A 13,381-nucleotide genomic window follows, 5' to 3' on the forward strand; every position below is an offset into this window, starting at 1 on the left:
TTCTTTATAATATCTTCTGTCTGTTCTTAAACAATCTAATCTTTTTCCTTGACTTTTTAATAACACCTTACATCACAAAAACACACCTCTGTTGGTCCATCGACCAATCAGAAAGTCCTCAAATGAACCGGAAGTGACCCTTTTTAAAAGGTGCAACACTTCCTAGTTCACGGCAGTTCTGCAGGAAGGTTCCAGCTCCAGTCGAGTTCTGGAGAGCTCAGTAGTTCTGAGAAGTTCTCGGCAGTTCTGGGAAGAACGCTGAGGAGAACGCGGAAAGAATGCTGTGAGTTGGTGAGTACAGCAGTTCCAGAGTTCAGAAGGCTGGAATTCAGGATGCTGGAGGAAGAAAAATAAGCTGAACGGGAGAAGATCAGGGGAATTATGAAATGTCTGTTCTGGATGATCTCACGACTCCTGAGGTTTAGGTGTTCTTACGGAGACGCTGGAAGAGTTGAAAGGAAAGCTCTACACCAACGCTGAAACTATCATCTGCAAAGGTAAAGAGTAGATCTCAACCAAAGTGTACCGTTGGGTTAAGCTGGTCCGAAGGAGCGTGCTGATCTGGTTATAACAGACAAATTCCCTCACCCATCTCTCTCAAGATAAACTTCATTTTCCCTCTTTAAAATTCTTCTTTTTGCTAGAAATCATTCCAGGTATTTTTAGAAATGTCTGTTGTGAAGTTGTTCAACCATCGCCATATGGTTATTCAAATTGTACAGCTGGAAGCAAAGGGAAACAATCGTCGTATTGTTTCCTCCTTGTAAAACTAGCCTAAATTAGCCATGTTGTTGTTGAAATCATTTTGCCAAATTAATGTAAATGTGTGATGTGTTTAAATCGTTTTTAAATAAATGACCCACTGTCGTTGGTGAGTCAAAGATAAACACGTTTCCGTCCACATTTTAATTATTCAACGCACGACAATATTCAGTCCAGAAAAATGAAAGAATCCGTTTAATTTATGAATATATAAGCAGCATATGTTCATCTACAAATGTACCAATATTAGATGGATTAAACTTCTGAGTTAAAGACACACAGAAAGCTCTGTTAGTCACTGCTTTACTATAACAGTGATAGCTAGAAGTGTGTTGAATTATTTTATTAAAATAACTGATTCAGACTGACGTTTTTATATAGGAACCGTTAGTACCACAGGCGTTATCAGTAACTTAACTTATAATGTGGTATGCTTAGGTATAAGGGACAGGCACCGGACCTCCTGGGAAAGCAGGACAGCGTGTATGAAGGTAACACTGTTTGAAATCAGTTATATTGTTACACTGTGAGCATGTTTTGATTGGACTTTGTATCCTTTTGCAGAGGACTGGGACATGCTGGATGTAGATGAAGATGAGAAGTTGACAGGGGAAGAGGAGTTTGAACTTTTGGCTAGCCCTTTAGGTCTGAGTGAGCGCAGGATTGTCCCTGAGCCTGTCCAGTTCCCTGACAGTGACCCACTAGGAGCCTCTGTCGCCATGGTGACTGCCACCAACAGCATGGAGGAGACCCTTCTACAAATAGGTAAGGATCGGATTGACAGGAAACTGGTGGCTGTAATGCCAGAAACTGAGCGTGTGTTTGTGTTCAGGCTGTCAAGCGTCAGTAGATAAGAGCTCGTCAGGCAGGGTGACCCTTGGAGAGCAGGCCACTGCTCTGCAGAACACACACGACCGAGTGATTGCACTCAGGAGGGTGACAGCTGCAGCACAGGTGCTGCTGGCCCGAACCATGGTGATGAGAGCGCTGTCCCTGCTGTCTGTCAGGTAACAATACACACACCTCAGAATATATGAAATGGGTGAGAGTCTTTAGACCCACACAGCTTTTAGACTTTTTTCAGCATATAAATCACAGTTTTTTGCATAATTTGCATGCCCTGCGACTTATACACCAAAGTGACTTATTTGTTGTTGTTTTTTTCATATTTATAAACCAATTTTTGGCAGAGATATGATCGTTTTCATTCATTCTGACTGAAAATATTGAACACTACCATTTTTAGCAACTAGATGGCACTCGAGTAGTGTGGCATGCCATTGTGTCATTTAATAGGTAGAAGTGGCTATTAATGACACAATCGGCTTGCCATAGACTACCATCTTCGTCCAGCTCTGGGATCATGCCTGGAACAACCATCAAATCAGCTTCATTTCACTGCATCACCCCTGCGAAATGCAGCTAATTTGACCATTGAAGTGCATTTATTAAGTAAAAGTTCGACTGAGACACACCTTTACTATAATGTCGAGCAAACAAATAATTGTTTTTAGGTGGTTATCTTGTTAAATTTTGAAGAAATGCACAGCGTTCCCCCTTCATGATTTCCTCCCTGTCTGCACTCACCTGGAGCACCGAGGCAGGGAATACTTTTGAAATGCAGATGATTTTACCATTACAATGCATTTATTAAGTCAAAGTTCAACTGAGACACACTTTTACTATAAAGTCGAGCAAACAAATAATTATTTTTAGGTGGTTATCTTGTTAAATTTAGAAGAAATGCACAGCAAGTTGTCCCTCTTCGCGCTCCTGCTTCCCTGAGTCGAGTTTTGAAATGTAGCTGATTTGACCATCAAAGTGCATTTATTAAGCAAAAGTTAGACTGAGACACACCTTTGCTATAATTTTGAGCAAACAATAATTGCATTTAGGTGTTAATCTTGTTAAATTATTTGTTAAAGTCATCCCGTGCACGCTCCCACAGCTGCCATTTGGCAGCCAATTGATTTTTGGTACAAAGCCAGTCCACATTTCCAGGTTCAGCCCACATTTCCGGGTTGTCAGCGATGACGTGTAACAAATGCTACTCGTCATCGGTGACGCATAATAGATGCGACTTATACGGCAAAGCAACGTGTTTATTTTTTCCACTGTGTTAGATGTGACTTATATGGCGGTGCGACATGCACAGTGGAAAATACAGTATGTTTATATGTGTGTAGCCATCCATTCATTATCTTTACTCGCTTTTTCCTTTGCGGTTCATGGGGGTCACTGGTGCCCATATCTAGCAGTCACTGTGCGAGAGGCGGGGGACACACTTGACATGTCTCCAGTCCATTACAGGGACACATAGAGACAAATGAGACAAACAAACCATTCACTTTCTCACTCTCACCTAGGGACAATTTAGAGTTACCAGTCAGTCTAACATGCATGTTTTTGGTCTGTGGGAGGAAACTGGAGTACCTGGAGAAGACCCACGCATGCACGGAGAGAACATGCAAACTCCACCCTGAAAGGCCGCCTACTCACTGCTACACTCAGCTCAACTGTCGAACTTCTCTTAGACCCCGTTTACACAGACACGGCGGGGGAAACGTAGGTTTTTTCGGGTGTTGACTCGAGGAAAAAAATCTTCATTGACAGAGCAGATTCGGTGTTTACATGCAACCGGAGGCCCCCCCCCCCCCCCCCCCCAATTTGCTGTAGTTACCATGACAGATCACTAGTTGGCGCTTTGAATTTTGTACATTCACCCAAAGCACATGCGCACTGCCTGGGACAGCTGTCTATAGGGTCCTTCCTCTGGGCTGAAAGCCCAGTAACAGCAAAATTTAAAGCTGGATTTTGGATACCAGTCGACTGATTTGACACCAATCGAACCGATTTGTCTAACAGTAACAGCTCAACTCCGTTTGCTGAGCGGACCAGAACTGACAAAGATGATGTCGGACTTCCCACTCCTATGCTAATCAATTAGCCGTTGAGCAATGCAACAGCAGGTAAATACACGTTCTTAATAATGTTTTCTTGTATCCTGATGCATGCTCAATAATCCGGGTAGAAAAATCTAAAAAAGTTAAATCTGGTCCTCTGGACATTCACACAAAAACAAAAAAATATAGAAACGTTTCGTCTCTCATCCGAGAGACTTCCTCAGTCTGAGGTGCTGTATTCAGCTCAGTCTCTTAAATAGCACCTTCTCAGAGTGGATCAACCAGTTTGCTGCTGACAACCAGAACCAGCTGATCACATGCTCAAGAAGGACCATCAGCCTAACAATGGATCATTAGCACCTGATGGCTGTTTACTGTTCACAGAGGGCTGAGTGATACTAGCAATCACAGCATTGTAAGAGGGGGACAGTTGAACCCGGAGGCTCCACCCCTGTTTAATGATGGACGATTTCTTTTCACAAAGATGGCCTCCTTTACTCCTCTCTCAAACCATCGTTCCTCTCCTCTCTTTAAGCACTTTGATAACAGTTTATCTGTTTTAAATTGTGCTCTACAAATAAAGATGACTTGACTTGACTCTGTCCAGGATGTGAACATCTTCATCCCTGAAAGAGTGACCGCTGGCCTGGAGATGAGTGTAGACCTCAGAGTCCTGGCCTGATGATGTTGATCTTCTGTGCTGGTCCATCCTTTTGGCCAGTGGCTGTTTAGAAAATAAACGTCTCAGTTTCTCTGATACTCCCTCAACATATGGAATGACCACTGGTCTGGGTCTGGGTTCCTCCTTTTCACCTGTTGGCTGACTGGAGTCCTGTTTGGGTTTCTTCTTTTAGGAAGGCCCAGTTAGGATATCCACATTGCTCTAGAGCCTGTCTTCTGTGGGATTTCTCCTTCTGCCTGGCTCCTGAGTTAGTGGGGACGCTGTCTGCTCTGTGGTACAGAGTCCTGATGACTCCTAACTTGTGCTCCAAAGGGTGATGGGAGTCAAACTGCAAATACTGGTCTGTGTGTGGTTTTTTTTTTAATGTCCAGAGGACCAGATTTTACTTTTTTATAATGTTTTCTTGTGCTTACTTTGGTTACACAACAACCAACTGAGTTTTTATTTTTCCTGCGAGGAGAAGCTGTCCTCCCACCAGAGGGACTGGTTTCAAAATAGCATACACCTCGGCCGTCGTCTCAGTGGAGCAGGAGGACGTCAAAGAGAGAGGCGTTGGATAAACTATCCATTTAAAATTCCCCTCAGTTCTTTTTTCCAGTCCATTCAATGTTTTAAGCTGCATTAAGCAAAGGAGTGACAGCTTGAACAAGCCAGATAAACAACATGGGACCAGTACCCAGGATGACAACAGAGAGGAAGAGTACAGTTGGGTTAACGTGTTTTTAATAGTGTTCAGTTTTCTTATCAGTGTTTGTGTGACATACAGTTTGTGATGTTGAATAAATAAATAAATAATTCATTCATTTTCTTCTTCATTTTCTTCTTCAGTTTCAACTTTAATAACAAGCAATATGTTTCACATTATCATCAACAAAGTTTAAATCACATAACTTAAATTGCATAATGTCCAGATAGCTTCATTACATCTCCCACCACTAACATAAATACTGTTCATTATTGTTACAGTTATTATTTAGCACAGTTTTTATGTTATACTTGAGTGCCACGCGTGAAATAAACACCTGCCTCGGCAGGCTCGTTAACGATTTCTAACTGAATTTGACTGGTTCTCTTCCCAACACAGATGTCATTCACAGCAGCTACATTCTGGTGTAGATTAACTACAAGACCCATCAGTTGTAGCACAGAAAGCAGGATTATACTCATGTACCATTGTTGTTGATAGGAATGTGTCGTTGGTTCGTGCGTGCATGAAATATACGCCTGTAGTGCGCACATGCTTTAACACCTCTGAGGGGACTTTTGATACGTCTTCGGGAGGTCCAACAGAAAAGCTCCACTCTGAGAGGTGTGTTGAAAAACTTCCGGATTCAACGAGGGGGGCGACTGGTGTCTTGTAAATGAACAGCCAAAGCGCAGAGAGAAAGATGCGGTTTCACTCAAAATATGTGCAATGGACCCTTAGAGCACAGATACTGTTATGAAGCAAAACTGCCAGGCTGCACCATGATGTCGACACTTCATGGCTTAACGTAGTGTCCCTTGGCTAGAGACCCCATAGATCAACAACACAGCATATCTGGATTGACATTGGAACATCTCGTTGCTTGGTGCCGTAACTGATTCCTAGTTTATAGGTACTTATCAGAACAGCAGTTGTGCATGGCTATCATTGGCTTAAACAAAGCTCATCTGGCCTTTGACACATCTTGTTTTTCATCCTGCTGGTGGTATTCTACCCTCCTCGCTGTTGTAGAGCTAGTGGGAAGCCAATATAGACACAGACCACCTGTCCATGTGGCAGGTTGTGCTGGATTACAATTTTACCAGTAGTATGCTGTGAACTTGGCCTGACTCTGATTATATATAATAATAATAATAGTAATAATCATCATTTTATTTTAAAAGCGCCTTTCATGACACCCAAGGACACTTTACAGTAAGAACAAAGATCAACAGGAATAAATTACATAAAGAATATAAAATACATACAGCAAAGTTAAGGAATTATATAAAAATATAATTATAATTAAAATATATGTAAAAATGTAATTTTGTGGATACAATTTATGTCAACTAACTGAACTAACATTGGCTTCCTGTGAAGTTTCGAATCCATTTTAAAGTTCTATTGTTTGTTTTTAAGTCTTTGAATGATCTTAGTCCCTCTTATTTGTCTCAACTGCTTCACCTTTACATACCATCACGTGCTCTTAGATCCTCTGACCAGATGGTTTTAGCAGTCCAAAAAGCCTTTTATAAATCCAGAGGAGACGAGCCTTTTCAGCTCTGGCTCCTAAATTGTGGAATGAGCTGCCACTGGAGGTCAGGCAGGTCCCAACACTTTCTGTTTTTAAAACTCGTTTAAAAACACATTTTTTCATTGGCTTTTAACTTTGAGTGAGTTAGAATCTCTGTCTTAACGTTTTATTCTTTTACTTGTGATGATCTGATTATTTTTTATAAATATTTAGTTGTTTTATTGTTTTACTGTTGTTTTTTGTTTGTTTTTATTTTTATACAGCACTTCGGATGGCTGCTATGTTGTATTTTAAGTGCTTTAGAAATAAATTGGTATGGTAATTGGTATGATAACGCAAACGCCTGACATGACTTTGGTTGGAAGAACATCATCTGCTTCTTCATAAAACCCAAGCAAGTCTAAACTCAGTGATATATCTGCATTGTACTGGAGAAATTGTGGGGTTTACATATTGCAGATCACTGCAGATCATAGACATACGGTACTTTGGTCCTGCCCGTGTATACGGCTCTTCTGGACTGCCATGTTCTAGAATTGCACTGCTCAAGGTGGCTGCATGTTGGAGTAGCTGTTACTTTCATTCTGGGATATTGCTTTTGAAATATTTATTTCCTCTTTTTTCCGGACTTAAATGGCTTTTTTCAGATGATCGTTTCCTCTGGTATTAGATGCTGTGCAGCGGGAAGGATTTTTACTAAAACCTTTTACTTTTGGACATTTGTTATGCTGCGTATCCATAACAATAAGGTGGTTTTTACAACCAGGTGCAGCTGATTAACATCTCAAAGCTCAAATAATACCTCAAATACAGCTCCAAATCCCAAATGAGTTGTAAAGGAGGTACCGTGGATGCATCTCTGTCTACGTCTACATGGTGGAGTTGCTTGAGTGACTGACTGCCGAGATCTTGGAGTTGGCAGGAAACGTGGCTCGTGACAAGAAGAAGACCAGGATCATCCCCGACACCTGCAGCTGTCTGTCTGCAATTATGAGGACCTGAACAAGCTGCTGGGATGAGTGGCCATCCTTCAGGGAGGAGTTCTGCCCAACATTCAGGTGGTCCTGCTGCCCAGGAGGACCGAGAGGCCCGCTGAATCCAGGTGGACGGATCAGCATCTGCAGCCAGTTTCTTCAGATCCGCTGTGGGACGGACTGCTCTGTGTAGGGTTTCTGGGGTCCTGTCATACATGTTGTGTTTTTCCTCATGTTTGCCTGTCACCCCTCTGCATTTCTCCTCCTGTGTTCCAGCACTATTGTACCTGTGTCTAATCCTAATCACTGCAGGCGCCTTTCATTTCACCTTGTTAGTGTCTGTATATATATTCAGCCCCTTGGTGTTTTGTCAGTGTCTCTGGATTGCCCTTGTCCTAAGGCTTCATGCTCTGTACCCCTGTGTGTCCTCCTAAAAGTAAGTTTGCTACCTCAACAGCTTTTTGCTTTGTTTTAGAAAATAAACTCATTACTTATTTTTACCGGAGTCTCTCAGCGTCTTCCTGCACGTGGGTTCCAACACTCAGATGCAGATCATGATACTGTGGGACGGACTGCTGCGGGAGATCCTTCCTGCCCACAGCCTTCAGCATACATAACAACTCTTAATGAAACCACGATGATGAGCTACAACAACATTTAATTTCCCTTTGGGATTAATAAATTATTTTGAATTGAATCGAATTGGACAGAAATATAGAAAATAATCCCCAAGACACCTGGTTTTAATGTTACGGTACTTGTTCATTTACTCCAAAGTATCTAGGATATTTTCCAGATGAACTAGCCATAGTTATGTTTTCTTTCTGAACGTTTTTTTTATATCTGCTGAAAAGGCCATAACAAAAGGTTGACTATATAAAGATCCTCTTACTATGAACCTCTTTATACCATACCATACCATACCATACCAATTTATTTATATAGCACTTAAAACAGCAACAAGGCCAACCAAAGTGCTGTACAAAAGAACACAAACATGCACAGCAGACAGGAAAATATACAATAGAAATACAGATACAATCTTTATCTCTAGAGTTGAAAACATTAAACTGATGGAATGTATGCTTTTCACTCTACACCTACAGGGGGAGTTGGAAAAGAGGCGTTGGAGAAAATGGCTGGATTTTATAAACCACAAAAAGTGAAAAATCCTCAATGAAAAGGCTCATAAACCCACACAGAATATGTGTAAAGCTTACAGTCTTCTTTTTTCGGCTTTTCTCGCTTCAGGGGTCGCCACAGCGAGTCATCCTCCTCCATCTCACTTTGTCCTCTGCATCCTCTGTCCTCACTCCAATTACCTTCATGTCCTCTAACTGCATCCACATCCATATATCTCCTCTTTGGCCTTTCTCTTTGTCTTTTTTTCTGGCAGATGCATTTCTAACATCCTTCTACCAATATACCCACTGTCCCTCCTCTGGACATGTCTAAACCACTGTCCCTCTAAACATGTCCAAACCATCTCAGTGTGTCCTCTCTAACTTTATCTCCCAGTTGTTCAACCTGTGCTGTACCTCTGATGAGTTAATTCCTAATCTTATCCAGCCTTGTAACTCCTAAGGAGAACCTTACCATCTTCATTTCTGCCACTTCCAGTTCTGTCTCCTGTCTTTTTGTCCATGTCTCTGTCTCCAGACCATACAATATAGCTGGTCTCACAACTGTTTTGTAAACTTTTCCTTTAATTTTTGCTGACACACTTTTGTCACAAATCACTCCTGAAGCTTTTCTCCATCACTCCATCTTGCCTGGACTCTCTTCTTCACCTCTTTACCACACTCCCCATGTTCCTGGACAGTGGACCCCAAGTACTTGAAGTCCTGCACCTTTGGGACCTCTGCTCCTTGTAGCCTCACTGTTCCACCTTCTCCCTCTCATTCACACATGGACTCTGTCTTACTAGGACTGACTTTCATTCCTCTTCTTTCAAGTACATACCTCCACCTCTCCAAGTTCTCCTCCACCTGTTCCCTGTTCTCACCACAGATCACAATGTCATCTGCAAACATCCTAGTCCATGGTGATTCCTGCCTGACCTCATCTGTTTGTCAGTCCATCACCAGGGCAAACAAGAAGGGGCTCAGTGCTGATCCTTGATGCACTCCCACCTCCACCTTGAAGCTATCTGTCACTCCTACAGCACGTCTCACCACTGTCCTGCTGTCCTCATACATGTCCTGTATCAGTCGAACATACTTTTCTGCCACTCCAGATTTCCTCATGCAACACCACTCCTCCTCCCTCAGCACCCTGTCAGATGTTTTTCCTAAATCCACAAAGACACAATGGAGTTCTTTCCGACCCTCTCTGTACTTCTCCATCAGCATCCTCAAAGCAAATATGGATATGTGGTGCTCTTTCTTGGCATGAAACCATACTGCTGCTCACAGATAGTCAACTCTCGTCTAAGTCTTGCTTCTACAACTCTCTCCCAGATCTTCATCGTGTGGCTCATCAGCTTAATTCCCCTGTAGTTGCTACAACTCTGTAAATCACCCTTGTTCTTAAAAATGGGCGCCAGCACACTTCTTCTCCATTCCTCAGACATTTTCTCACTCTCATATATGTCATTGAATATTTGGGTAAATAAACTCACTGCCATCTCTCCAAGACATTTCCAAACCTCCACTGGTATGTCATCAGGTCCTACTGCCTTCCCCTTCTTCTTTCTTTTTAGAGCTTTTCGGACTTCACCCTCACTAATCTTTCCCACTTCCTGGTCCACAGTTTCTATGACCTCTACTCTTATTTCTCTTTCATTCTCTTCATCCTTAAGGTCCTCAAAGTACTCCTTCCATCTTCTCATCACACTCTCCTCACTTGTTAAAACATTACCATTCCTATCTTTAATAAGCCTAACCTGCTGCACATCCTTTCCAGCCTGATCCCTCTGTCTCGCCAATTAATTGTGTAAACTTACAATATAGGTCTATGTTTATCTCTGTGTGTGTGTGTGTGTGTGTGTGTTTCCATTATTTTGATTAATTTTGTCAATCCTTGACCTCGTAATGTTATTTATTGTACAAAATGTTCTTTAAAAAAAGTATTTAAAAAAATCATTTTGTCATAAGTTAACTGTTACTTTCCTTTACCACAAATGTTGAGTTTAATGTTGCAAATGTCTCTCTCTTAGATTTTTTTAAGTGAAACTACAGTCATGATCATCAAATGTCATAAATGTCATTAATATAAAAAGTCACTGATTAATCACTGTTTACATTTTTTAAGAAGTTGACAATATTTCCAAATTTTTATTTTACCAGGCAGGACATCGAGAACAGTATCTTGTTTACAGCGTTGCTTGGAAAAAAATGTTTTCTTAAGGATTGTGTCAAATTTCAGTTTTCTCCTACACAGTGGGTCGAGCTGCAGTCTTGCAGCAGGTCTCGAGTCTCTCGGTCTGACTGACATCAGGACTCTGGTCAGGCTCATGTGCCTGGCTGCTGCAGGTCGGGCCGGCCTCTCTACCAGTCCCACAGTAGGCTTGGGCCATGCTGAAAGGCCTCGCGGGGCCACCAAGGTCAGCAAACCCATCTCCTGCCTGGCTTACCTGAGCACAGCTGTGGGCTGCCTGGCTTCTAACAGTCCCAACGCTGCCAAGCTGCTGGTGCAGCTATGCACCCAGGTACTATGTTCATCTTCTCACAACAGCATCTTCATGTCATCTTTCTGATCAGCAACAAGAAGATATTCATGTAAATGACAGAGATAAACAACATTCCGTTGAGGACTAATAATTTTCCAAGTCAAGATTAAATTAGTTTAGAATCATTAATTTATTATACCACTGCATAAGCATTGAAGCACCAGTACACTGACCCGTTTAGCTTGTCCTGTAGTTTAATAATGTTGTTAAACAAAAAGCAATTAAACTTTTTTCTCTCTAGAATATCAAACCTTGACATTTGTGTAAAATTTGTAATTAATCTAAAAAGCCTGAAACTTTTTGAACATTTTAAACATCTTCCAGAGGCTCTTGGTCTTCAGTGTTTCAGAGCTGCTGTTGTGTTTTTGGTCCAGAATCTGATCTCTGCAGCCACAGGCATGAACCTGACCACTGTGGACGACCCCATCCAGAGAAAGTTCCTCCCCAGCTTCCTGCGCAGTGTTGCTGAAGAGAACAAACTTATCACCTCTCCCAATTTTGTGGTGACACAGGCTCTGGTGGCCCTGCTTGCTGATAAGGGGGCCCGACTGAGACCTGCATATGACAAGGCTGACATGGAGAAGAGAGGTTTGTAGATTGAAAGGAGGCAGCTGTCAGGGAATTTCATACTGTTTTTTATGAATTGAAATCATGACGTTCATTGATTGCTTAGTTAAATTTAAAGAAATTCTACAAAATGGATTCCAAAAAAGTTGGGACACTAAACAAATTGTGAATAAAAACTGAATGCAATGATGTGGAGATGGCAAATGTCAATATTTTATTCGTAATATAACATAGATGACAGATCAAGTTTAATCTGAGTAAATGTAACATTTTAAAGGAAAAATATGTTGATCAAAATTTCACAGTGTCAAGAAATCCCAAAAAAGTTGGGACAAGTAGCAATAAGTGGCTGGAAAAAGGAAATTGAGCATATAACGAACAGCTGGAAGACCAATTAACACTAATTAGGTCAATTGACAACATGATTGGGTATAAAAAGAGCTTCTCAGAGTGTCAGTGTCTCTCAGAAGCCATGATGGTAAGAGGATCACCAATTCCACCATTGTTGCGCAGAAAGATAGTGCAGCAATACCAGAATGGTGTTACCCAGCGTAAAATAACAAAGACTTTTAAGTTATCATCATCAACCGTGCATAACATCATCAAAAGATTCAGAGAATCTGGAACAATCGCTGTGCGTAAGGGTCAAGGCCGTAAAACTCTACTGGATGCTCGTGATCTCCGGGCCCTTAAACGTCACTGCACCTCAAACAGGAATGCCACTGTCAAGGAAATAACAGAATGGGCTCAGGAATACTTCCAGAAAGCATTGTCAGTGAACACAATCCACCGTGCCATCCGCCGTTGCCAGCTGAAACTCTACAGTGCAAAGAGGAAGCCATTTCTAAGCAAGCTCCACAAGCTCAGACGTTTGTACTGGGCCAGGGGTCATTTAAAATGGAGTGTGGCAAAATGGAAGACTGTTCTGTGGTCAGATGAGTCACGATTTGAAGTTCTTTATGGAACACTGGGACGCCATGTCATCCGGACCACAGAGGACAAGGATAGCCCAAGTTGTTATCAATGCTCCGTTCATAAGCTTGCATCACTGATGGTATGGGGTTGCATGAGCGCTTGTGGCATGGGCAGCTTGCATGTCTGGAAAGGCACCATTAATGCAGAGAACTATGTTCAGGTTCTAGAACAACATATGCTCCCATCTAGACGTCATCTCTTTCAGGGAAGACCCTGCATTTTTCAACACCATAATGCCAGACCACATTCTGCAGCAATCACAACATCATGGCTACGTAGGAGAAGGATCCGGGTACTGAAATGGCCAGCCTGCAGTCCAGATCTTTCACCTATAGAGAACATTTGGCGCATCATAAAGAGGAAGGTGCCACAAAGAAGGCCCAAGACGATTGAACAGTTAGAGGCCTGTATTAGACATGAATGGGAGAGCATTCCTATTTCTAAACTTGAGAAACTGGTCTCCTCTGTCCCCAGACATCTGTTGAGTGTTGGAAGAAGAAGGGGGGATGCCACACAGTGGGAAAAATGGACTTGTCCCAACTTTTTTGGGATTTGTTGACGCCATGAAATTTGGAAACAACAGATTTTTCCCTTAAAATGAAACATTCTCTCAGTTTAAACTTTTG

General features: G+C 41.9%; 1 protein-coding gene across 1 annotated transcript in view; it reads left to right on the forward strand.

Moving 5' to 3' along the window:
- Window positions 1-13,381, forward strand: part of LOC119427544 (probable E3 ubiquitin-protein ligase HERC1) — a 125,399-nt gene that overhangs the window by 62,679 nt on the left and 49,339 nt on the right. The window contains exons 6-10 of the mRNA XM_037695181.1: window positions 1,201-1,253; window positions 1,327-1,527; window positions 1,595-1,769; window positions 10,925-11,192; window positions 11,588-11,801. Of these exons, the coding sequence (XP_037551109.1) occupies window positions 1,201-1,253; window positions 1,327-1,527; window positions 1,595-1,769; window positions 10,925-11,192; window positions 11,588-11,801 (911 nt within the window). The remainder of the gene's footprint in view (window positions 1-1,200; window positions 1,254-1,326; window positions 1,528-1,594; window positions 1,770-10,924; window positions 11,193-11,587; window positions 11,802-13,381) is intronic.

Source organism: Nematolebias whitei, chromosome 2 (genome assembly GCF_014905685.2).
Source record: "Nematolebias whitei isolate Nwh7 chromosome 2, NemWhi1, whole genome shotgun sequence".
In the NCBI taxonomy this organism is placed as follows: Eukaryota; Metazoa; Chordata; class Actinopteri; order Cyprinodontiformes; family Rivulidae; genus Nematolebias; species Nematolebias whitei.